Source organism: Sinocyclocheilus grahami, unplaced genomic scaffold (assembly GCF_001515645.1).
Source record: "Sinocyclocheilus grahami isolate Dianchi unplaced genomic scaffold, SAMN03320097.WGS_v1.1 scaffold98.1, whole genome shotgun sequence".
Lineage (NCBI taxonomy): Eukaryota > Metazoa > Chordata > Actinopteri > Cypriniformes > Cyprinidae > Sinocyclocheilus > Sinocyclocheilus grahami.
In genome coordinates, this window is record NW_015505277.1 from 4,200,310 (window position 1) to 4,223,935 (window position 23,626).

A 23,626-nucleotide genomic window follows, 5' to 3' on the forward strand; every position below is an offset into this window, starting at 1 on the left:
CAATAGTGATGTCCGATTTGCGACGGAGTCGTTCTTTTGAATCGGCTCCTTAGAACGATTCGGAGGAATCGATTCGCAACATTTTCTGTAATAGAAACAATGCATTCTTTGGTGGAAAAACTAGCGTAAGATGGTTTGCTTCTCCAAATCTGGTCTGTATTAATGCCCGTAAATAATATGCCCATAAATAAAAATAGACTAATAAATAAATTAATTAATTAATGCATGAATGTAATTCTGAGTTTATGTCTCACAAAGCTGCCGTTTTATCGTGAAATTCGAGGGAAAGAAAGAAAGAAAGAAAAAAGTCCGAGATATAAACTCAGAATTGCAAGATGTTAACTCGGAATTGTGAAATAAAAAGTTGCAATTATTTTATTTATTTTTACGTGATGGAAAAAAAATTATAAAAAAATGAAACAACAACAACAACAACAAAAGAAACAGAATTGTGAGATGTAAATTCAAAATTCAGAGTGGAAAAAAGTTAGAATTTGGACTTCAGATGAAAAAAGTCGGAATTGCGAAATTTAAATTCTGAATTGTAAGAAAAAAGTCAGAATTCTGAGTACATCACTTTTCAGTAGTTTCATTGCCAACAATTTTTCTTGCACTTCTGAGTTTATTTCTCACAGTTCTGAGAAAAATGTCAGAATTGGGAGATACGATTTATTCAGATAAAAATTTACTATTTTTATTCAGTGGCAGAAACGGGCTTCCATAGATCTGACTGGTGTGTTTTGTGCACATTTTCAGACGTAGTTAAGACCAGCAAACCTTCATTAAGGTTGGTATTGAGCAATTCATGAACATTTACCCGATTGTAGTTTTCTGTGAGTGCAGTGCATTTTTCTTTTCTTCATCGAGCAATGAAAACTGGCAGCCAAAATAAGTGGGAAATTGGTTTGGGAGTAAAACTTTAAAGTCAATTAAATGTTGGAGACAAACAATAAAACGTTTGGTTGTGTCTTAAAGAGCTGAATACTGAATTTTGGGCATCAAATTAAATTTGCTAAATTTAAAAAAAAAGAGCAAAAACGTAATGTAGGCTAAGCATAAACTTTTCTTTCACTACAAAAAAGAACCTTCGAGGAACATTTTGAAGTGATGAATCAAATGAGTCGATTCACCTGAAACGATCCGTTCATTCGAATTTTCAATGAATTCCCCAACATTACTGAACAAGTCCAGCCCTGAGATAGAATAAAGAGGAGGGGTGGGTGTAAAGACACCTGCAGGTGGTAGTCGACGCCCCCTGCCGCCTTCCCAGACTACTGTAAGGTAATGTATCCCGCACTGCAATTGATTTTGAGGTGGGATATTAAATGGACGCGATCGTATAACAGAGTGAATCGGTTATAGGCTGAAACCGAGAACACAGTCAGCTGCGAAAGCCTGTTATTTTTCAGTCAAGACACGTCTAATTAAGTGCACTTAAATTCTTGCTGGTTTGAGTCAAGCGGGTTTATTTCAATTAGGCTACATGAGGTTACACAGCTGCATAAAAATAATTATTTTCAGGACAATAAGCGCACAGCCGTGCCGGTTAAAAATGAAAAGTGAGTCATTGACCGAACTAAAAGAATAATAAAGCACTCACTTTTTGAGCTCAAGGCAGTTTCAAAGGCAGCATTGCCATATGCACTTTGTTGGCACAAAAAAGCAGGAATGGCGAAATGAAGGGTTTCAGTGCGGCTGAGATCAGGAAATGTTCATGACAGCTTAATTGGCATCTAAATAATAAGACACAGCTAATTAAAAAAAGTTGCATTAATTACAACATGTCTGCTGAAAGACAGGAAGACTCAATTGCGTTCTGGGCGTGACTGGTTTATTGCAAACATCGCTCAGTTATAGAGTAGGCTTCAGAATATGTTGTCGGAAATTATGTCATTGATACAAAACAGGTTCAGATCGGGCTGAAAAACATTTGGATATAGCCAAGAAACCGGGATTTAAAGGGGCCAGGAACAGGAAAATAAAATAGGCCTACTAGAAAAACGGGGCTCAGAGGTTGATGCTGCCGCTGAGGTGCCACTGAATAGAAACTAAAATTTAACAAAAATTTATTTCAAAGAGCAAGAGTGAGAGCGCGAGAGAGAGAGGGAAAGGTAGAGAGATCAAAAAAACACGTGTATACTTTGAAAATATGATATTTTATTGATCGATATATATGTGCGAGCACTTAAATGACACGCGGCGCTGTCAGAGCTACATGGAAAGCGACTAATGAATTAAAAACTAAAGTTTAAGACTGTGACGTCACGGCGAACTGTCGAAACAAACAATAGGCCTATGTAGGAAAATGTTGCATCTAGAAGGGTTAAATGCCAATGTTATGAAATATTGTACTAAAAATAAGTGTTTGAGTGTCCTAGAGTTAATCAAAAGCACAACCCGACTAACATATACACACTTTGTATACAGATATTTCAGTATAAATATGTTAAATGTACAATTTGACACTTTACAAAAAAGCCCTAAAATTGCACAAGCAGGTGGGTCAATCTTACAAAAACTGGGTCATTTTTCATCTCAAAATCAAAGGGAAGAAAATATAATATTCTATGTAATGACAATTGGCCTTTTTTGTAGACAATTAAGATTTATTTATTACATTACTTGTATTATTTTAATGGCAATTATGTAGACTTCCCTCTGTAATGCAAAGAATTATAATGGTCATTACTGTATTTTGGGGAAAATTTTATTTTATTTATTTATTTTTCCGATTATAGAAATAAGAATTTGGAAAAATCTTAATGTTGCAAAATGGGCATACATTTTCATAATTCTAAAATAATTTCATTATTAATATATATATATATATATATTATTTTGGGAATACAACCTTTGTAAAATTCACCCAGGTATAGTGATACAGGAGAATTAAGATATTGCTAATTCTTTCTTGAATATAATCCACAATAATACTCACACATTTATAAAAACAAAACAGCCTTTCCACATAATTCCTGCAGGAGGGTGTAAATGAATTCAGGACGTGATGTGTTACTCTAAAATGTACTGAACCAGACGAACATATTTGTAAATCCTTATTCAATAAAGTTTCAAAATGGTGGCACTATAAATTATGACAGTAAAACCACCAAAGAAATGATGGTGTAACTTGATCATACATTTATGTCTGCTTACACTACTTAGTAGCTACATAAAACCTTTTAAAACAGGCCAGAGCAAACGAATAACCAGTTTTTGAATAGTCACATCCTGTGGGGGGCCGACATGAGAACTTACTGAGCATCTGATGAGATCAGAAGACGAATGTGCAGACTTCTAAGGGCCTAGTGCAAATGCATACTTGAATCGTTCAGTCTTTTTACTGTGCGTCAGAATCCATCGGGCCAAAGAAGGAGCTGTATTAGGAGTAAGAGCTGAAGAAATAGGACAGATGAGATGGTTGGGATGTGGATGACTCCACTATTGTGCGCACCCGGTTTGGGTCTGGAGTTGGGGGGCTGGATTGGGATAATGGCTTCCAGTGGTGGAATTCGTACATGGTCTTCCTCTTTAGTGAGCACTGTAGGAAGAAGTAAGAAAAATGAACAAAATGTGTAAGAATTAGGTGCAGATATCACATTTAAACAAGATTTTCAATGCGATGCAATAGAAGAACAATTCTGAGTTCTTCAAAGAACCATTTTCTCTCAGTGTGAAGAAACTTTTACCACTATAAAGGACCTTTAAGGGTGTAGCGATGCAATAGAAGAACCATTTGGGGTTTTCAAACACTTAAAGGGGTCCTATTATGCTCTTTTACAAAGTCTTGATTTTGTTTTGGGGGTGTACTAGAACATGCTCTCATGCTTGGTGGTTCGAAAAACGCATTATTTTTCACATAATTTACATTATTAAAATACCTTTCTCCCCAGCCTGGCACAAACGGCTCGATTAGTTCCAGCTTTGATGAAGGTCCGCCTTCCGAAAAACAAAATGTGATGTAATTGGTTAGCTGTCCCAGTGCGTTGTGATTGGCGAACAGCTTAGACGGTGTTTCAATACTGCCCCGCCTCTTACTCTGTCTATCAACAAAAGCTTTTGGCGAATCTGGCACTTCTCACTCGTGATGTGGAAGCTGTCCTCAGTAAAATGCGCAGCACACAATAGCAAATTGGGGTTATAATGCTCAGGAACAGAGTTAAAAAGTAAATTGCAACCACTGTTTCCTGACATCATCAGCATTCGGAAGTGAAAAAAACAGTGTTTCCGGTGGTCGCAAACCAGACGAGAAGCACAGCGTTGCTCCACGTCTTTAAAATTTGCATTATCCCCTCCCCACCCCCCAACCATTCGAATTTCTGTAGGCGGGAATTATTTGTAATGATATTCTAATGAGCCGCTTTGTGATATCATAAAGCCCGGAAACCAAACGCTGTAGCCCAAACGAGCCGTTTGCTGTAGTTCTTGAAAATTTATTTTTTTAAAAACTAAATATCTCCCTTTGGAGTGGACTTTGAGATTTGTAACTTTCTAGATCTATTTTATGCCCAAACATACACACTACACACTGACTAAAATTAAAAAAGTGAAAAAGCATAATAGGACCCCTTTAAGTGACCATGTTTTAACCTCTCTTTGCCAGTGACTGCAGAACTGTCTCATACCAGATTCTGTAGCTAATCTGTGATATTATTTACATATCTTGTCTGTATCTACATCCTGTCTTCATCATCAGCACTTTGCTTAAAGAATAGATAGAATATAACTTAACTAAGTTTACACTTAGGCAGCCACTATAAATACCCTACTGAAATGTTTCTTCTTTGTCACATTCTGCAGACTGTTCTGTATGAGTGCTGACCTTCTCTGCAAAGAATAAAAGACAAACAGACATAGGGTCTCAAACTTCTCACAAAAACTTTCTGCCTAATTCACAACACCTGTGTACACACATGAATTTGTTCTTAACCTCATCCTAAAAAAAAACATTATTTTCTTAGTGTAAAGAACATTTTAATCTAAAGAATATTTATCCACTATAAATAAAGGTTTTAAAATGGGGTTTTCACAAGGATGCCATAGGAGAACCATTTAGGGTTCTTTGAATAAACAGTTCATAAAAGAACCATTTTTAATCTAAAGAAGCTCTTCCACTATAAAGAACCTTTGTGCAATGGAATGGTTCCATGGATGGTTCTACATGGAACCATCAATGCAAATAAAGAACCTTTTGTAAGAACTGTTATGAACGGTTCTTTGGGGAACCCTAAATGGTTCTTCTATGGCATCGCTGTGAAAACGCATTTTTGGAATATTTATTTTTATGAGTGCACAACAAAAAAAATCAATCCTTCGAGAAAAGAAAGACCACTTCGGGAGCAAATCCATTGTGCTTACAGTGACAAATGCACTTTGTGCATCTACACACATACAATAATGTTCTTGGTTGAACATATGTGCATTGCACAGCAGATGAGCAGGGCCATCTATCAGCACCAGGCTATGAGCCGAGAGCCGCCGCGCTCGCGAACACAAACCATCAGATGGCAACACATTAACGTTTCACAATGAAATGATGCATAGTGTCCATACGGACACAAACAAATGACTTAACGCGAGGATGTCTGGGCCAAAACAAACACATTCACCGTTTGATGTTTCAGAGGCATCCATTTACCTAATTTTGCAACAAATTCGACCCAGACGCAACAAGGCAAGGCGAGACGAAAACAACAGTCACACCTGTTCCCAGTGAAATCCAACCTGAGATTCTTATACAATAGCCATTGTGCCATGTGTACAATACACAAAGAGTTCATTTATTCGCAATCACTGCGAGGAGATCTGTTGATGCCAATTAAAACGGTAAATGGATCTGATTTGTATCAGACTGAAGAGCGAACGCCTGCAGGCTGGTTGGCATTGACAGGAAAGATGTGTAGGAATGATCACAGTTGTTGTATAATATCACACTAAATATGTAGCAGTCGTGTGAAACTGAGGATTCTTGCTGATGCTGAAAGTGAGAATGTTGGAGAATCTACTTATTTAGCATATTGTTTTTTCGTTTGCCTCTGGAAACAGCATTAGCAAGTCGCTATGGTGTTTTAGGCAATATGTACATTTCTGAATGCCTAATATCAATACTGTATGTATGAATATAGCAAAATGAGTACTGTGCAGGATTTTAGATCATTTTGTTTTTCAAACTGATAATCAAACACCTCTACACTGAAAGCAACCAACACTGCATAACAGCATATAAACAAGATAAATAATATTTATAAAATAAATATAAATAAAATTAAAATTATAATATAAAATATAAATATATTTTTTTCATAAATATAAGTAAATGTATAATTTAATACAAAATATAAAAATTAATTAATTAATTATACACAACACACACACACACACACACACACACATATATATATATAAACAAACAACCATGTAAATATAAATAAAAATATAATATTATTTAAAAATATTAATTCAATATTTAGACATTTAAAATATTAGTAATTTTTTATATTAAATAATTAATTAATTAAACCAAATAATTAAAGAATACTATTTTATTTTCAACATGAATCCCCTGGTGTAAAAATGAAATATATTTGTGAAATAACTTCAACATAAAAGTTTTTAAAACATAATATTAGCATTGCTACAACTGTGTATAAGTTTATTTATATCAGCAAGTCAGAAACCAGAAACATAAATAGTTATCATTGATGTAACAGTCATTTATTAAAATAAATAAGGAAAAAATAAGCATAAAAAATTTACATGCACTACCATATGTAAGATTTAAAAAATAGAAATGAATCCTTTCATTAAGTAAGGATGCATTACATTGATCAAAAGTGACAGTAAAGACATTAATAATGTTACAAAAGATGTCTATTTCAAATTAATGCTTCTTTTGTGCATCTTGGAAAAAAATGTATCGCGATTTTAAAAGAAAAAAAAATTTAAGCAGCACAACTGTTTTCAGCACTGATAATAAGAAATGTTGAGCAGCAAATCAGCATTTTAGAATGATTTTTGAAAGATCATGTGACACTTTCCATCACAGGAATAAATTACATTTTAAAAAAACATTAAAAAAGAAACCAGTTATTTTAAATTGCAATAAACTTTCTCAATATTACCGTTTTACTGGCGGTTCTTGGTCTGAATAAGCTGCAGTGTGGAGCAGATGTTATACTGAAAGTCAAAAATCTGACAGACATCTTTATGGCTATATCTCAGGTTTAAAATTTTTATCAGAGGGATATTAAATATGCATGCAATTTCTACACTCAGCGAGTTGATAAATGCCAACATGCACCAACGCCACAACGTACCTATATATCCGTAATTGCTTTGCATGTAGCCGCTCATTCGTAAGACTAAGGCAAACAGTATAATTACGCCTCCGTAAAACCATGTTTACCTTCTGTCTATCAAACACGCAGGTGAAGCATGACCACACATGACAGGAAGAATGATTGCATTTTTAATCTTTCCCATGAACCTCTAGCTGTTGCAGGAACAAGCCTCTGCAGGTCACATGGTAACTCCCGAGACGGCAGAGATCTGAAACTAGACAGCGGAGACCGGTGGAGAGCACCATACTGAACGCCTCACAGAACACAGCCAACAGACTGAATACATTATCATGACAGTGAAGTGTGCGCTAGGCTCGCTTTGGCCTAGTTTTGCCAACTTCCAGCCGAGAAATAATGACAAACGAGAAAAAAAAAGTCTAGAAGACTTACAAGACTTTTACTTGTCCTTAACTCATTTTGCATTTCAAAAGACAGCTCCTCGGACTCTGCAACTTTTACATAGTTCAAGTTTATCTCAACAACTCAGGTAATGAAAATATTTTGGTAATGTTCCCATTAAGTTATGAAAACGTTGCGTCTATTTACCTATTCATTATATATATATATATATATATATCTCACATATTTTGTTTCTTGGAACTTTATTGTACCTCTTCCCCAGACATTAAATGAAGATACTGAATCAAATAACCCTGAATAACAAATGACAGCAACACAATTTAGGGCTTAAAAAACATTAAAACTGAATAATGACTTTCATTAATTTTGCTGCATTCAGTTGTTTAATTATGAGTTTTCCATGATCGACATAATGTCTAAAAGCAGACAGTGGGTATAATTATGTGCGGTACTTGGCAGTTGCCAATACTCTTGATGTTTGTGAGAAAGAAGACAAAACATCTCCATTCATTCATTTAGTTTAGATATTTTTTAAACCAAAGGTAGGAGAAGCAGGTGTGGAAATATAATCTCCTACCAACAATGCCAGACGCACACTGCGTCATGCAGCCAGATGCTACAAATTCAGCTTCCTTAATAATCAAGGGGTCTAGAGAATATAAAACTATGTTCACATACCGAAAAGTGTTTAGAGCTGGGGTAAAAAATGATAATCGGGTTAATACGTAAATAAATTTTACATTCAAAAAGCCTGAATTCGCTGAAAGTCCTAGCCCATCTTGTAAACGCCTCAGAGTATCAAATTTAGGTTATAATTATTTCAAAATATTTCTAAAATGTCCAGTTTTCTTGTCATGATTTTAATATTATTTAAAGGTTACAAAAATTATTTGTATTCATTTTTTTTTTTACTTAAAGGGGTCATATGCTTTTTTAAAGATCATTATTTTGTGTATTTGGTGTAACAGAATATGTTGACATGCTTTAATGTTCAAAAAACACATTATTTTTCAAATACTGTACATTATTGTAGGTCCTCTATGCCCCACCTCTCTCAAACGCTTAGTTTTCTACAAAGTCCCTCCTTCCGACAAGCGCAGTCTGCTCTGATTGGCCAGCTGACCCAGTGCATTGTGATTGGCCGAACACCGCAAGCACTCGTCGGAAATGTACCATGTACCCTTGTACCCTTGTAAATGTAAGCTTGTAACACTCCAAAGAGAAAGGAAAACTTGAAATCGCATCATATGACCCTTTTAAATATTAGCTATTTTTATCCATAATATAACGTTATTTGAACGTTTATTTATAGTTTTCTAAGAACGTTAAAATGTCCAGTTTTCTTGTTCTGATTATAATGTTTTTTATAGGATATAAAAAAATAGTTTCTTAGAAGGTTCCTCGAGTACACATAACATCATAAGGACGTTCCAAGAATGTTGATCTCAGAACAGTTTTCTCTCAACATTATTAGAATGTATAGCAAATATTAATGTTATAAGAATGTTCCATAAACATTACTTTTAGAACTTTTCGTCCTAACATTTATATAACTATAAAAAAGTTGTGAGAACGTTCCCTGTTAGCTGGGTATTTATAGTCATGCAAGTACCTCAACATGGGGAAATACTACAAAATACTAAAATCGCCAAAACTGTTGGTTAATTTTATGTTCACATAATGCATTTCAAATCCAGATTAAAATCTAAGAATAATGGCATCATAAATTTAGTGAAAAAACAGGCGGATCCATGTAGCTAATGCACTAGCTTAGTTTCCCGTGATAAAGTGTAAGGTGGGAAACGAAGTAGCACGACTTTATATAACAAATAAAAACACAAGCCTGATCTAATAGCCTTTGAACACTGACATGGCCAACACCTTGTCAAAGGAACAATGTTTTTATTAAGACTGGGGCTAAAGGTAAGCAAACGTACTCTATCTGAAAATCTCCTACAGCTGGAGGTGGAAACTGGTTTTACCTTTGGGAGTCAATCTAATCTTCCTCCCCTCTTCGCCGTCTGTGTTGCTGGGGGAAGGGTGAGGAAAACCAATGGCTCTGGAATTATGTTAGCATTAGCTGTGCTGACATCTAGTCCAAAAACAATCCTCTTTGTGATTGTAATATATAAAAACAGGGATTTATTGAAAAAAGAAGAAAGAAGCAGGTGCTGACAAACAGACGACAGCACATTCGCAGGAGATGAGGTCACCTTAATCAGAGTTTACCAAGCTGTCAGAGCTTGCCCGCTCCGATGTCTGATTCTGGGAAAATAATCTGATAATTACGAACCCAGACACGCATGACTGCCAATGCAGTAACATGAGCGCAACTGCCGGTATGTGCCAAACAAACAACAGTAGTGGTTTTTAAATAAACTTTTTCCTTTGCAATTCATCCGGGACCTGTTTGTATTAGTATTGCATTATTTGTACTATATTTGTATAGTATTGTTTTGTACTGTTTGTATTGTATTGTAGATGTTTACATTTACACCATTTTCCAGAGATAAAAATTCTAAATTATTGCAATATACAAACATCTTTTGATCTTTCTAATCAATATGAAATTATAATCAATTTCCAGTCTTTATTTATTGGTTTAAATTATTTTACATTAAAAAAAATTATATTTGTAATATTTGACCAAAATGCTCCATCTGCTCCGGCTTTCTTTTGCAGTAATTATATTAAAGGATACTGATATTTACATATAAATGATATTGCACTTATGATATTGTGCGTGTGTGTGTGTGCGTGTGTGCATTATTTTAAAATAAATAGCATAATATCTTAATATCTAAATATATCAATATCCTTTAAATATAATTATTAATTATATTTAATTATGTATTGCATTTATATCTAAAGACACATAAATATCAATACATAATATTAAACAAATATAGAAAAATTAATAATAAAGTTGTAAAATTCCTGTTATGTACTATACATAAAAAACATTCTCTTCCATGGCTTCATGAATTTTTTGTACTTCGCATGTTGATTCTCCATTAAATAATATAATATAATATAATTATTATATATAATAGAAATAAGTAAAATATTACAAAAAAATAATATAAAATTATAACTCTAATGTTAAATGATAAAAATATAATTTCTCACATGTACTGCTTGAGAGCACTCTGTGCACCAATGTTCAGTGTTTGAGAAGAATAAATAAACTCCACATCTAAAATGACTTTACTTGTCACCTGACATCATGAATCCCTTTTATGTCGATTCAGACATTTATCATTGACTTTTGACAACCCAATCAATTACCAATAGATAAAATGAAATACCTTTTACATTTTTAAAACTCATATTATGGAATTAAAATGAGTTGATTTGCATACCGTCGTGCTAAAACTGACAATCATCTGCATAAAAGACAAATTCGGGTCACATACACACACACCCACCCCTCCGGTATTGTTTGACCTTCACTAGAGGCTTGAGGTTGGAGGTGTAAAGGTATCTCTCGCAGTCCTTCTTGAATCAGTAATGAGTCCTTCATTACCCAAGCCACGGTTCCCAAGGGACGCGTGAGGCAGCAGACCCAACACATATCCGCTTGAGTGTGTGCATTATTTTAAAAGAAATAGCTTAACAGCATTAATTGATATATTAAGCTGGAGTGATCTTCTTTACTGAGCTCTTGAGTTAGCAGATTGAGTAATGAGCCTTCGCTCACTCTCAACAACAGCCATTCAATAACGAGGGTGTAGATGTCACTTAATTAATCAAAAGAAAGCTGGCGACACTGGAGGACGGTCTGGTGGCCAGCACAATCCCAGACCTTCATTTTGGCTTTGACTCTTTTATTGTCACCCGGGCTTGTGTTTTGCTCAAGGGAAATTTCATGGATCCTCCTGCAAGGATCAAGCCTACAACCTTTCGGTTATCATCCTAAAATTTCAACCCTTCACCTGTGATCTGGCATTGGTAAAGTACCGTAGTAATGTGGTCTATGCTATAGAATATTACACACAATGCTATATAATTGGAAATGGATTAGAAAATATAAATAAATTAGAGTCATTGCCTTTTGGGGCGGCAGCGACCCCTTTCCCGATTCTGTTCCTTTCTCTCCTCTCCTATCACTTCCTGTCTCTGTTTCAATTGTCCTAATTAGTGCACAAGCCCAAAAATTATCTGAAAAACGGACAAATAATATATACTTACATATATTTGTATATAAAAAATTACTTACAAAATATAAAAATATATATTATAATAAATATATATAACATATTAAATAAATAATATCATTATTACATAATATTTAATATGTAATAATGCATATTGGATAAACATCATTACATGTTAAATAAAAAATATTGCATACATTTATGTATAAATGTAAACATTAATTTTTCATAATAATAAAATATTACAAAAAGTAATGTAAAATTGATCACAGAGCCATACTTCACTGACAAGTTGTGCATAACAGCCTTCAAGATTTCATAATCGCACTAGACTATTTAATCATGATTTTGATTCAATTTTAATTAATTGTGCAGACCTACTTAAGACATAACGGACTGTGTTTACATGAATACTTGTCAAGACAGGCATTCTGACATAACTGTGTGTGTATTTGACCGTTTGAGAGTAATAAGGTGCAAAAGAAAACTGAAGGGCTCACACGCTGTCCGAGAGGCTGCTTGTGTGTACGCTTCAGGTGTGTGTCAGACAGCAGACAGCGTGAGACCGCAAGGAGTTGTTTTCTTGCACTTAACTCTTTTTAACGTCAAGCAAGTCACGTAAGTAACAGTCACATGTCCAGTCTATTCTCTGCTATATGCGTCGACTTAACACTTTGACTTTTCGCAAAGTTTTGAAATAGCCTACACTCTAAAAAATGCTGGGTTGTTTCAACCCAACTTTGGGTCAAATATGGACTAACCCAACCGTTGGGTTCAATTTTAACATTACATTTTTAACCCAAAAGTTGGGTTAATCCATATTTGACAACAACCCAGCATTTTTTAGAGTGTATTATTAAAATGATTCAGATAAAGCATGACGTTGCGATATGCATATCGTGTTATGTACTGTACGTTTGCGATATTTTGATAATTTCGATATATCGCGCAGCCCTAATAGATAGACAGACAGACAGACAGACAGACAGACAGGCAGGCAGGCAGGCAGGCAGGCAGGCAGGCAGGCAGGCAGACAGACAGGCAGGCAGGCAGGCAGACAGAGGTAGGCAGGCAGACAGGCAGACAGACAGACAGACAGAGGTAGGCAGGCAGGCAGGTAGGCAGGCAGACAGACAGACAGACAGAGGTAGGCAGACAGGCAGGCAGGCAGGCAGACAGACAGACAGACAGACAGACAGACAGAGGTAGGCAGACAGACAGACAGAGGTAGGCAGGCAGACAGACAGACAGAGGTAGGCAGACAGACAAACAGGCAGGCAGGCAGACAGACAGACAGGCAGACAGACAGACAGAGGTAGGCAGGCAGACAGACAGACAGAGGTAGGCAGACAGACAAACAGGCAGGCAGGCAGACAGACAGACAGGCAGACAGACAGACAGAGGGAGGCAGGCAGACAGACAGACAGACAGGCAGGCAGGCAGGCAGACAGACAGACAGGCAGACAGACAGACAGAGGGAGGCAGGCAGACAGACAGACAGACAGGCAGGCAGGCAGGCAGACAGACAGACAGGCAGACAGACAGACAGAGGGAGGCAGGCAGACAGACAGACAGACAGGCAGGCAGGCAGGCAGGCAGACAGACAGACAGACAGACAGGCAGGCAGGCAGACAGGCAGACAGACAGACAGACAGGTAGTTCTGTTGGGAAGTTACAGTTTCAAAGTAGCGTCATCAAATCAGTTTAACTGGTTTTGTTTTCTATGCTTTGTAAGCTCACACACTGCAGATGTGGGGACACAAACAGTAAACACACACACACACACACACTGGTGTGACAAGATATCATTTCATTTGGCTGGAGGTTACAGCCTCAGCAAGTGCTTATCAGACTCTGGTTCCATAAACAACTGGATAGAGTTACATTTTAAACACCACATCCCCCTCGCGCACTGCAGAGTCAGAGGTCTACTGACGGACGAGAAAGGACAAAACTGGGACAAAAGTGGAATAAATCAACAAGAAAACAGATAAACTGGCCCCGGCCCCATGGTGTGTCCTATGGTGTGACACGCTATACTCCATCAAAGTCCAACAAAACCATTTTAAACATTGGCAATTTTTATAAATATTATATATAAAAATAAAACATAATGAAAGAAAAATTTTAATAACTATATTAAAATACTACATATAATATCTAATTATATATAAATTAAAAATGTATGCATAAAGAATAAAAATATATAAAATCTAAATTATATACAGTGTATATATAATTAGAAAAAACATTTCAATTAATACAATTATTAATAACATATAAATAATAAAATAGTAACATTCATGTCACACACTACAAAAAAAGCAGCATAATAATAAAATATAGAAATGTTATTATTATTAATATTTATAATAATATATTATTAATATATTATTTATTTAATATATCAATATAAATAAATCTCATTTAAAATTTATACATCAATCATTATAAGAAATAATGAAAATCAATAATAAATAATAACATTTCAAAAAATATATATAAATAATGTTTTAAATGGTTTAAGATCTCTCTTTTACGATTATTATGCAAGTAGCCTCAATGACCTCATATAAATGAGAGTCTACATTAAACATTTGTAGTTTTAAAAAAAAACTACATTTCTGACATCACTACACAGGTGAATAAAAATTTTGAAAACATTTATGTGACCAGTTACAAAAAAGATTCCGCTTCCTTCACATATTCATATCCTATTTAATCTTAATTATTGATGTTTATTTCTTTATTTAATTGTTTAAAAAGGCAATTATGCATAAGCTATCCACATGCTTCTGACATGAGCTCATGAGGTTCGAGTCTGGCCTGCAACATGTCCCATTTCCATTCTCCTTAACCCCAAGTATGAACAAAACTGATATTTGCTTCAAATTTTAAGCATCATGGATTGAAAGACAAAGCCCACCTCGACTCCAAACACAATAATTTTGAGTGTAACCAGGGAAACGGTTCAAGAAAACAGGCTTTGAGTTTAAACACAACAGTTTCCATCCTCAATGAGCTCTATTAACATTATTGACGCAGACAGCGACTGCAACTCAGCGACTCAGATCTGAATTTCTGGGGTTCTGCAGGCAATGATCAATGAGGAATTTTATGGATCTCAAAGGAGGCACATGCAAAAAAAAAGAAAGAAAAGAACATTCCCGTGCCATGTTCGGAAGCACACCCGAAAACAGACCTCGGCTTTGGTGTCCATCCATCCGAGGCCGAGGTGAAACTGCAGCAATGCTTATTTGTGTGTGTCATAGTCACGGTCAATTACGCCGAGGTTCGCTTGATGAAAACAAACATCTTGTGTCTGTGTGCCTATCTCAGCATCATTGGACAGAGACATCGAGCATGAAGAGAAAGACGAGGGAGATGGAGCGGTGGGTATCATAACACTCTGGTCTCTGTTAATGAACCGTTTCCTGCCAAATGAATAATTGATTGATTGTGACCAGCTCTGTGGTTGCTGTAGGGGAAACTATACCTCCGTGACCCCGGATGAGACGTGCTGTCATTCAGCAATTCAGTTTTTCATCAACTCAAGGGATTTGAGGGATTTAAAACAGCAGAGCCAGGATTTCATTTTGGTGGGCATTTGGTGTTGGGAAAAGAAAAACTGATTAAAAATCACTAGGCTACCTGAAGAGGTAAAAGTGTAACCATAACTTTTCTTCAATTGTTAACATCTGTAATTCCTCCTCAGCAGCTCTTGTTGAAAAAATGTCAGCATGGGTGACAGGGGAAAGACAATTGTCAAATTGCTTCTTCATTTCAGCATGAAATCACAAGATGCTCAAGAGAACTGGTGCCGGATCAGAGTCATTCATTCTTTAGTCTTGGTGTTTCTTCAACTCTTCAAGGGATGATTTTTATTTACAAAAAATGTAGGTTTACTACTTTTCAAATGCATCTAATGTTAGACTTTATGCATTTACTCTTTACCAGACCCAGGCTTACAATCTTGAACTATGGAAATCCATCAGAAAAATACTGTAATTACATTTTAAACTATGATGATCCAAGCCAGGGTTTTCCAAACTGAGGTTCGCAAACTCCAAGGGTTCGTGAGGAGTTTTTAAGTTTATGAAATGCTTATAATTAATTAAATGGGTATATTTTTAAAAATCATATAAAATAAGTACATTAAAAAAAAGCTTTCAAAATAAAACATTTACTAAAAATGTATCATAAAATAAATATACACTTTTAAAATACAAATAAATCACTTGATAAAAATGAAATGCAAATGCAAAAATAAATATTTTGTTTCTATTTTAAAAGTATACATTTTAATTTTAATTTTGTATCATTTCATTTTTAGTGTTTTAGTTTGATTCTTTCTGTTTTAAATGAAACAGTTATTAAAAATAAATAGAAAATACAATTAAAATAAATATATACTTAAAATAAAAACAAAAAGCACTTAATAAAAATATCATAACAATCATAACCCTAACCCTAAATTAAAATAAATGTATAATTTTAAAATAAAATCAATCTATATACAATACCTACTAAAATGTGTGAAGAAAACCAAGATGAATGAGATATTTATTGCAGATATATTTTTTTTTTTTCAAAATTAAGCTCTTATTTTTTTCCCCAAAGAATGCTAATAAAAGTGTGAAAATGTTTATATTATTTATATATTTAGGATACATAAAAAGTTAAATTAGCCATTCTATTAAAAATATTAAACACAGTATATAATTTGAGATGTGGTATATATATATATATATATATATATATATATATATAAAGTGTGTTTGTATTATATATGACTATATTTTCTACTATTTCAAAGGCCAAAATTGCCCATAGTTTGAGAAATACATTTAATCAAGGATTTAATCTGGGAATGATTTTACAGAATATTGTCACAAAAGTACAGCCTTAGCCAACTGAATCAGCCCATGGTTACTCAGACTCAACAACATAACAAAGCTAGAAATTTCAAAGCAGGGATGCTATTTGGAAATGTATCTGAGACCAGTGGACAAAGATGCATGACCTTAAAGACTCCTGAGTAACACAGTAGAAGAACAGCAGGCGCTCCTTGAAAAATGGTGCAATAACTCGCTACACACAATTCTTTTAATCTATTATAAGGTGAAATCCATTATTTTGTCCAATCCCTGAGTGCATCCAGCATGCTAGTGGAGCAGAGCACAGATCTACGAATAATAGCAAAGTAGACCTATCTGGCTTTGTCATTTCTTTTAATGCATTGATAAAATATACTGTAATATAAAATGATACAAATAATATCGTAAACTGAAAACAACCTCATCGGTTTATTTTGTGTAGAAGCAAACTTTTGTAAGACAAGACTGGTTTTCAGATAATGTATTTTGAATTTTGAAGGTTTTACTTGGCAACCTTTTTTATATAAACTTGATTCAGTTTAGTTTAGTTTTATGTTTAAAAGATGAAAAGCTGGGAAATTGTTTTTGTGTTTGTTTGTTTTTTTAAAGATAAACTACATTCAATTTGACTTTCAAATAATTTAAAACAAGAAAAAAGGTGTATTTTTCTTAACGCATTGGGAAGTTGTTTGCTTTTTTCATTGTTTTTACCATGAACTTCATTCAAATTTGTTTTGATTTATGCTTGAAACAACTTAATTTTTCATACCACACTGCAAAATAGTTTTTGTTTGTTTGATTGCTTGTTTGTTATTAATATAAACCTCATTCAAATTTGCTTTGATTTACACTTTTTTTGTAAATTAATTTATACTGCCCTTTGAGCATTTTTATTAAAGTTACTGCAAGTTACATTTACAGTTTTAAATAAGGAACTGGATATCTGGACACACAAGAGCTGGAACAGACCATTTGAACGCAGCAAAATCAGTCCAAATGGCCGTGTTGTGATCGGCAATGTTAATAACGAGAAGAGTCCGACCTCCTAAAACAAACACGAGACAGTAAATGGCTCTGGGTTTCTAAGCAACATGAGACTGACGTCTCTCCGGCTCTCCTGGGAACTGTAGATCAAGTAAACACACAGAGACAGTTGTCTTTGAGCTGCAATGCAGGGGACGAATGAACTCACCTGTCTCATCTTCACCGTGGCCCGATCCTTGACAACCGTCTTCATCATCGCACTCGCCGCTGCCTTCTGCTGCATCGCCACTGCTGGTCTCCACATCCTCACGACCATCTGTTCCCAAACCCATCTCTCCCCACATCTCCTGTAACAAAACATCAATCACAGGACAGCAGACACAGATTCTTATGCGATTCCATCATAAGATCTATCTATCTATCTATCTATCTATCTATCTATCTATCTATCTATCTATCTATCTATCTATCTATCTATCTATCTATCTATCTATCTATCATTAGCTGTTAACTACTAGTTTATTTACAATGTTTATAAATACAAATCGGAAGTTATTATAAAGCATTAACACTGTACTATTCCATTTTTTTTTCTAGCAATGACCAACCTGATACAAGCTGCAGTTGGTGCAGCATAACAGCTACAGTGGCTCTGTTCTCAAATTCACAAGCTGTAATAGTGGAATTCTACTGAAATGACTCCCTCTGAAGTGAGTAAGTGAGTGGAGATCACCCATCACGTCCAAATAGCCCCATGTGTTCCTACAAAGGCTTCCAGGCAAGACGTCAAGGCTCATAACAGCAGCATTCCAGCACACTAAACATGGATCCACTCAAGTGCAAATTCCATTTTCTCAGCGAGAGAATATTAAACATGTGCAGTTGCAGGGCATTTCGGAACTGTTTAGAAAAACAGCTCGGGGAATCGCAAGAGTGCGTAATTCATAACATCTTAACTAAGTTAGTTTCTGGCTCCACTATCATTTCTGATCTCATATTCTGTCTCACTTTCTATTTTTTTTAAGCACAGAGAAGTGCAAAACAACTTTTTAGAAGTTGTGAAAATCACAGCCAATCAGAACAACACTCATGTTTAATATTCAGTGGAGCAAGATTGTGGACCAATGAGATTTCACTGTGGGTGGGGCAACCAAATGTGATGAGTCAAAAACAGAAACTAAGCGACCAAAAAACTTTCTTCTTGCCGATAAGATAATTATTTTCATTTTATGGCTAATAATTTTCTACTATTTTGTATTAAAGAATTTAAAATAAAAATGTTAATTAATCGTAATAGGTACTGCAACATTATAATGTACAATATGATTTTTTTTTAGTATTTAGTACTAATAATTTTTTTTAGAATTAGTCAAAGTACTAAATTTATGTAATTATTCAATTCTATTTAAAAAACATACATATATTTTTAAACCCTTACACACACACACACACACACACACACACAACATTCTAATTTATTGAGATGCACCTGTATATATATACAGTATATACACACAGTGTTTCCCACTGACTTACACTCTAACTGTATATATATAATTTAATAATGTAATACATACACACACATAAACATGTATGTTTACATATTCACATACCAATAACATTTTTGATTTAAACAAAAAAATAAATATTTTATTAATTCTTAAAATGTAATATTATTATTTAAATAATTAATAATTTATTGAATAATAATAATAATTTTAAAACACTAGGCCAAAATCTAGACCAATATGGTAATTATATATTGTTAAAAAGGGGGTCTGATTTATTAATATATAAAAATGTTGAACAATGAAGAATATTGCCAGATTTCATTGACTATATTCAAGCACACTTTGAATTACATTTCCTTGCAATTACATTCAGTTTCTCCCAGACGGAGGAACACAACGCAATTAAATTCCACAGCGACTTTGTGGAAAACGTTCCCCAGGGGACTGTTAATTAACCGCCGTATAATGAATTATGCCATGCATCAGGCGAACACCATGGCAACAACAGACAGAACAGACTGTCCTCTTCCAGCGCATGCACCCCCTTCTATTTAGATAAAATAGCGACATAATTATTAGTGCTTTTTTTTTTTTCGCCTGCCTGGTTCATTATTCAGTTTAGCTGCACATTACATTTTTAATTGTTTTGTTTGTCACAAGAGAAGAAACAATTAAAGAAAGACCTCTCGTCCGCCACGCTGAGTCATAAGCCAATATTGTCAGTATTCAATTGACATGGTTTTATTAAAATACCTCAGTTTCTGTCTTCATTTCATTTTAATGTTCCTACCTAGATAAAGAAATCAAGTAAAAATTTACATAAAATGCATTTGAAACCTATTTTACTGATATTTCTGAGTGAAATGAGAAAAAAATGAAGGGCAGGGCTTGATTTTATTCCTCTGGTATTGATTGGATTGTCAAAAGTGGGCATTTTCTCCACCTCCTCTTCTAAACCCAACCCCTAAAAGACCTGTCAGCAAACTAAAATGATTGACAGGCACAAAGCGTTTCTGATTGGCTAAAACAAACCTGTTTTAGGATTCTATGGAGTGAGAATATTTTCCCTGAGAAAAGTTACATTTCCCAGTTGATCATCATGATTTCATATAAAATGTCATTTCTCTTCACTCCAGAGCACATCCACTTCTTATGCTATCAACTGCAGTGCAAAATAGGGCACATACTAAAATCTTTAAGCGATTGATCAAACATAGCGTCTGAAACAGCATGTACATTAATATTCAGAGCTCTCCAAAAGATTGCTTTTCTGCAGCAGGATTTTCCGAGTCATTAGGGAAACAAATTCCCTAATATCTGTGGCAGTTTTAAGACCCCATTCATGTAAACGGATCAATAGGATGCGTTGGAGGTCTTTGTTGCCAAACCATGTCTCCTTGACAACAGGCTCATCAATTGAACTGAGATACACCTCAAAGGAAAGCGATACCGAGGCACGTTTGGCAGGGGGCAGAAAAACAGAGCAATAACTCATCCACATATGACACATCCACACCGTATTGCAAAGGAATTACAGCTGCTGCCTCTTAAAGCGACAATTATAATTATACTATCATTCAGTGGTATTTTAGTATTACTGACATACTATTATTAGTTTTTTAATTAGCTTTAATTTTTATATTTTCAGTGTCATTTCATTTTTGAGTTTTAGTAATTTTGTCATTTTTATTCGTTTATGTTTTGTTCTTGATTATTTTGCTTTATTTTTTTATTTCAATTTTAGTCAATTTAGCACTTAATATGAAAATAAGAAATGTTGCCTTAGCACATTAACTAACTGAAAAAAAAAAAAAGTTGAAATACAATTTTTGTGTATGTCTGGTAAGAGTCAGATCAAACGGAAACATACTGTATATCAAACATTTAAACGCTATTGCAAAGAAATTTAAATTGATAAAAAAAAATCAAAAGTTAAAATTCTCCTTTTATTTACTCACTCTTGTATCGTTCCGAATTTGTATGCGATTTATTTTTACTTGGAATGCAAAAGTAGAAATTCTGAAGATTTTACAGAATTATTTTCCGAAATTTCAGTCGTTATTTACAGACACTCGCATTTCGCATTCCTTTTAATATCATAATAAATGGCACCTTTTATGCATCGTTTAAGATTTGCCACTGATTTCAACGTTTGTTTCGTAAGCAAATGCTACATTCTAAGTCAAATATGCACAATGGAGTACTTTAATTAAGAGCTACAGTGGAGGGGAAGATTTAAGTGAATTTCCTTGCAAATTTTATCATATGACTTCAGGAGGTTCAAAACATAGCACACAACTCATGTCGACTACTATTATGGTGCTTTCATAGTGTTTTTCGACTATTTTGGCACTTGACATTTGTTGCGATGGAAAAAATACCCTTCAAAAATCTACCGGTGAATTATCCATAACAATTACTGAACAACACGGACTTGGATGGTCTTCAGATTGCATTGAAATATGATGCACGAATCCACTTGCATGTGTTATATGTGTTGTTAGTGTTTGTGTGTTGATGTGTGTTTACATTAGATAGCGGGTTATGAAGGCATTCATACTCATTAGCATCCCTCCATGACACATCTCGGCTTAAAGAGCTGCGTAAGTCAAGCCTGGGGTTTTCTTCATTCGCCATTTTTGCATGGAGGCCTCATAAATTACTTAGCTTTATGCAAAGAGTACATCACACTGTCTGCTCAAAGCTAAGGATGCACAGAAGATTCTGAGAAAAAAATAATGACGACCTTTGATGCAAACTCAACCATGAGACGCATAAATCTTCCCTATAGCGCTAGATGACTCACTCTTGGGACACGGCGGTGCAATATTAATTTCTCAATAAGCCTTGATCAGAGATGGACTGGGGCTACTTGAAAAGTGCTAGAGGTCATCAGATTGAAGATCTCACACACCTCTGAAGGCATAAAGTGACACTTAAGATGCCAGGTTGTCATGATATCCTGTCACACTTTCTGTACTATTCAGTGTCCAACACATGTCTTAGCTTTTCAGGACACTTTATATGGGCTGCATATAAAAGACTTCTGAAAAGGATCCGTAATGGCAACAACATGCAGAACACTGCAAAACAAATCCTTTTCTTAAGGAGTATTTCTGTGTAATCTTCCAGTTAAAATATCTAAAGATCCTTAAAACAAGACTAATTTACTCGAAAGGAAATGATGCCTAAAATATTAAGACTTTTTTTCATAAAATGAGTCTATACAAGTGGGTTTTGTCTTACTGCGCTGGCAGATTTTTTATTTTTTTTTAGAAAGAAAGAAAATACACATAATTCAAGACATAATCTATGAAAACAAGTCTTTATATCTTATGCAGTGTTACTTCTAAAATAAATCTTTTTTTAAAGATTTTGAAAATGTTTTTACTTGAACAAGACAAATAAATGGCTAACAAAAAACGCAAGAAGTAATTTTTTGCTGTGTACTCAAGGGGACGATAGTGTTCGAAAATCTTAGCCATTAACCTAGATAAAAACATTAGCATTTTAGCTAACTGACTTAGCAAGATTCTCCAGCATGACAATAGTTAACCTGAAAAACAAAACAGAAAAATTTATGCTAATAGCTACCTGCTATAGCACATTTGCAGAAATAGATTAAATGTACTAGCGTTGCATTATCAACTAGCATAAAATCAAGCAGACGAACTTAGAAGCATCGGCATTCACATACTTATGTAGAATATGGCTGAATTTAGAATAGCATGCTAGCATAATACTTTTACTGCTATATAGCAAGAATACTATGTTTTTAGTAAAATTTCCAACCCATCCCCAAACCCACATCCAAGGATCTATTCATTCATGCCCACTTTTCAAGATCCAATTAATACCTGATTTCATCTGCAAGAGTCTCAAGGCTATATGCATTACCATTAGTTGTACACCAATGACGTATTTTACCTATCAGGTTTTACACAGGATAGGTTAATTATATACCAATCAGCCACTAAAAACTACCACAGGTCAAGCAAAAGAGCAAAAAAACTTGCAAGACCTCACCAGTGGCTGGAGACCTAAGGAAATAATGGGAATAGTTCACAAGAAGTTCAAAGTGACCTACTCCTCAACCCCTGACACAAATCTACTGTACTTTCCCAGCTTTCTTGCCTGCTAGTGACACAAGTTCTCACAGCAAAGCAATGTGGCCAGGGCTTGGTCGGGTTTGGACATAATGTGGAACCAAAACGTCTGGTTTTAATGGAGCAATGAAAGACGGTAAAAAATGGCTTCCAGAGGGCCAACCGAGCTGCCCTCCGTCCCCTCCCAAACGCAGCTGCAGTAGCGACAGACTTTGTCGTCATGCCAAGGAGGTCTTCAACACTCCCGCTGAGGATGCTTGGTCTGATCTTGCTGCAGTCTGATCACAGAGC

At 34.9% G+C, this 23,626-nt stretch overlaps 1 protein-coding gene across 1 annotated transcript in view; it reads right to left on the minus strand.

Annotated features, from left to right (window-relative positions):
• Positions 1-2,864: 2,864 nt before the first annotated feature.
• The window catches only part of LOC107588083 (glypican-5-like), a 44,629-nt gene continuing 23,867 nt past the window's right edge, over positions 2,865-23,626 (minus strand). Inside the window, exons 8-9 of the mRNA XM_016276093.1 lie at positions 17,927-18,065; positions 2,865-3,541 (exon numbers count right to left, since the gene is read on the minus strand). Of these exons, the coding sequence (XP_016131579.1) occupies positions 3,351-3,541; positions 17,927-18,065 (330 nt within the window). The 3' untranslated portion in view covers positions 2,865-3,350. The remainder of the gene's footprint in view (positions 3,542-17,926; positions 18,066-23,626) is intronic.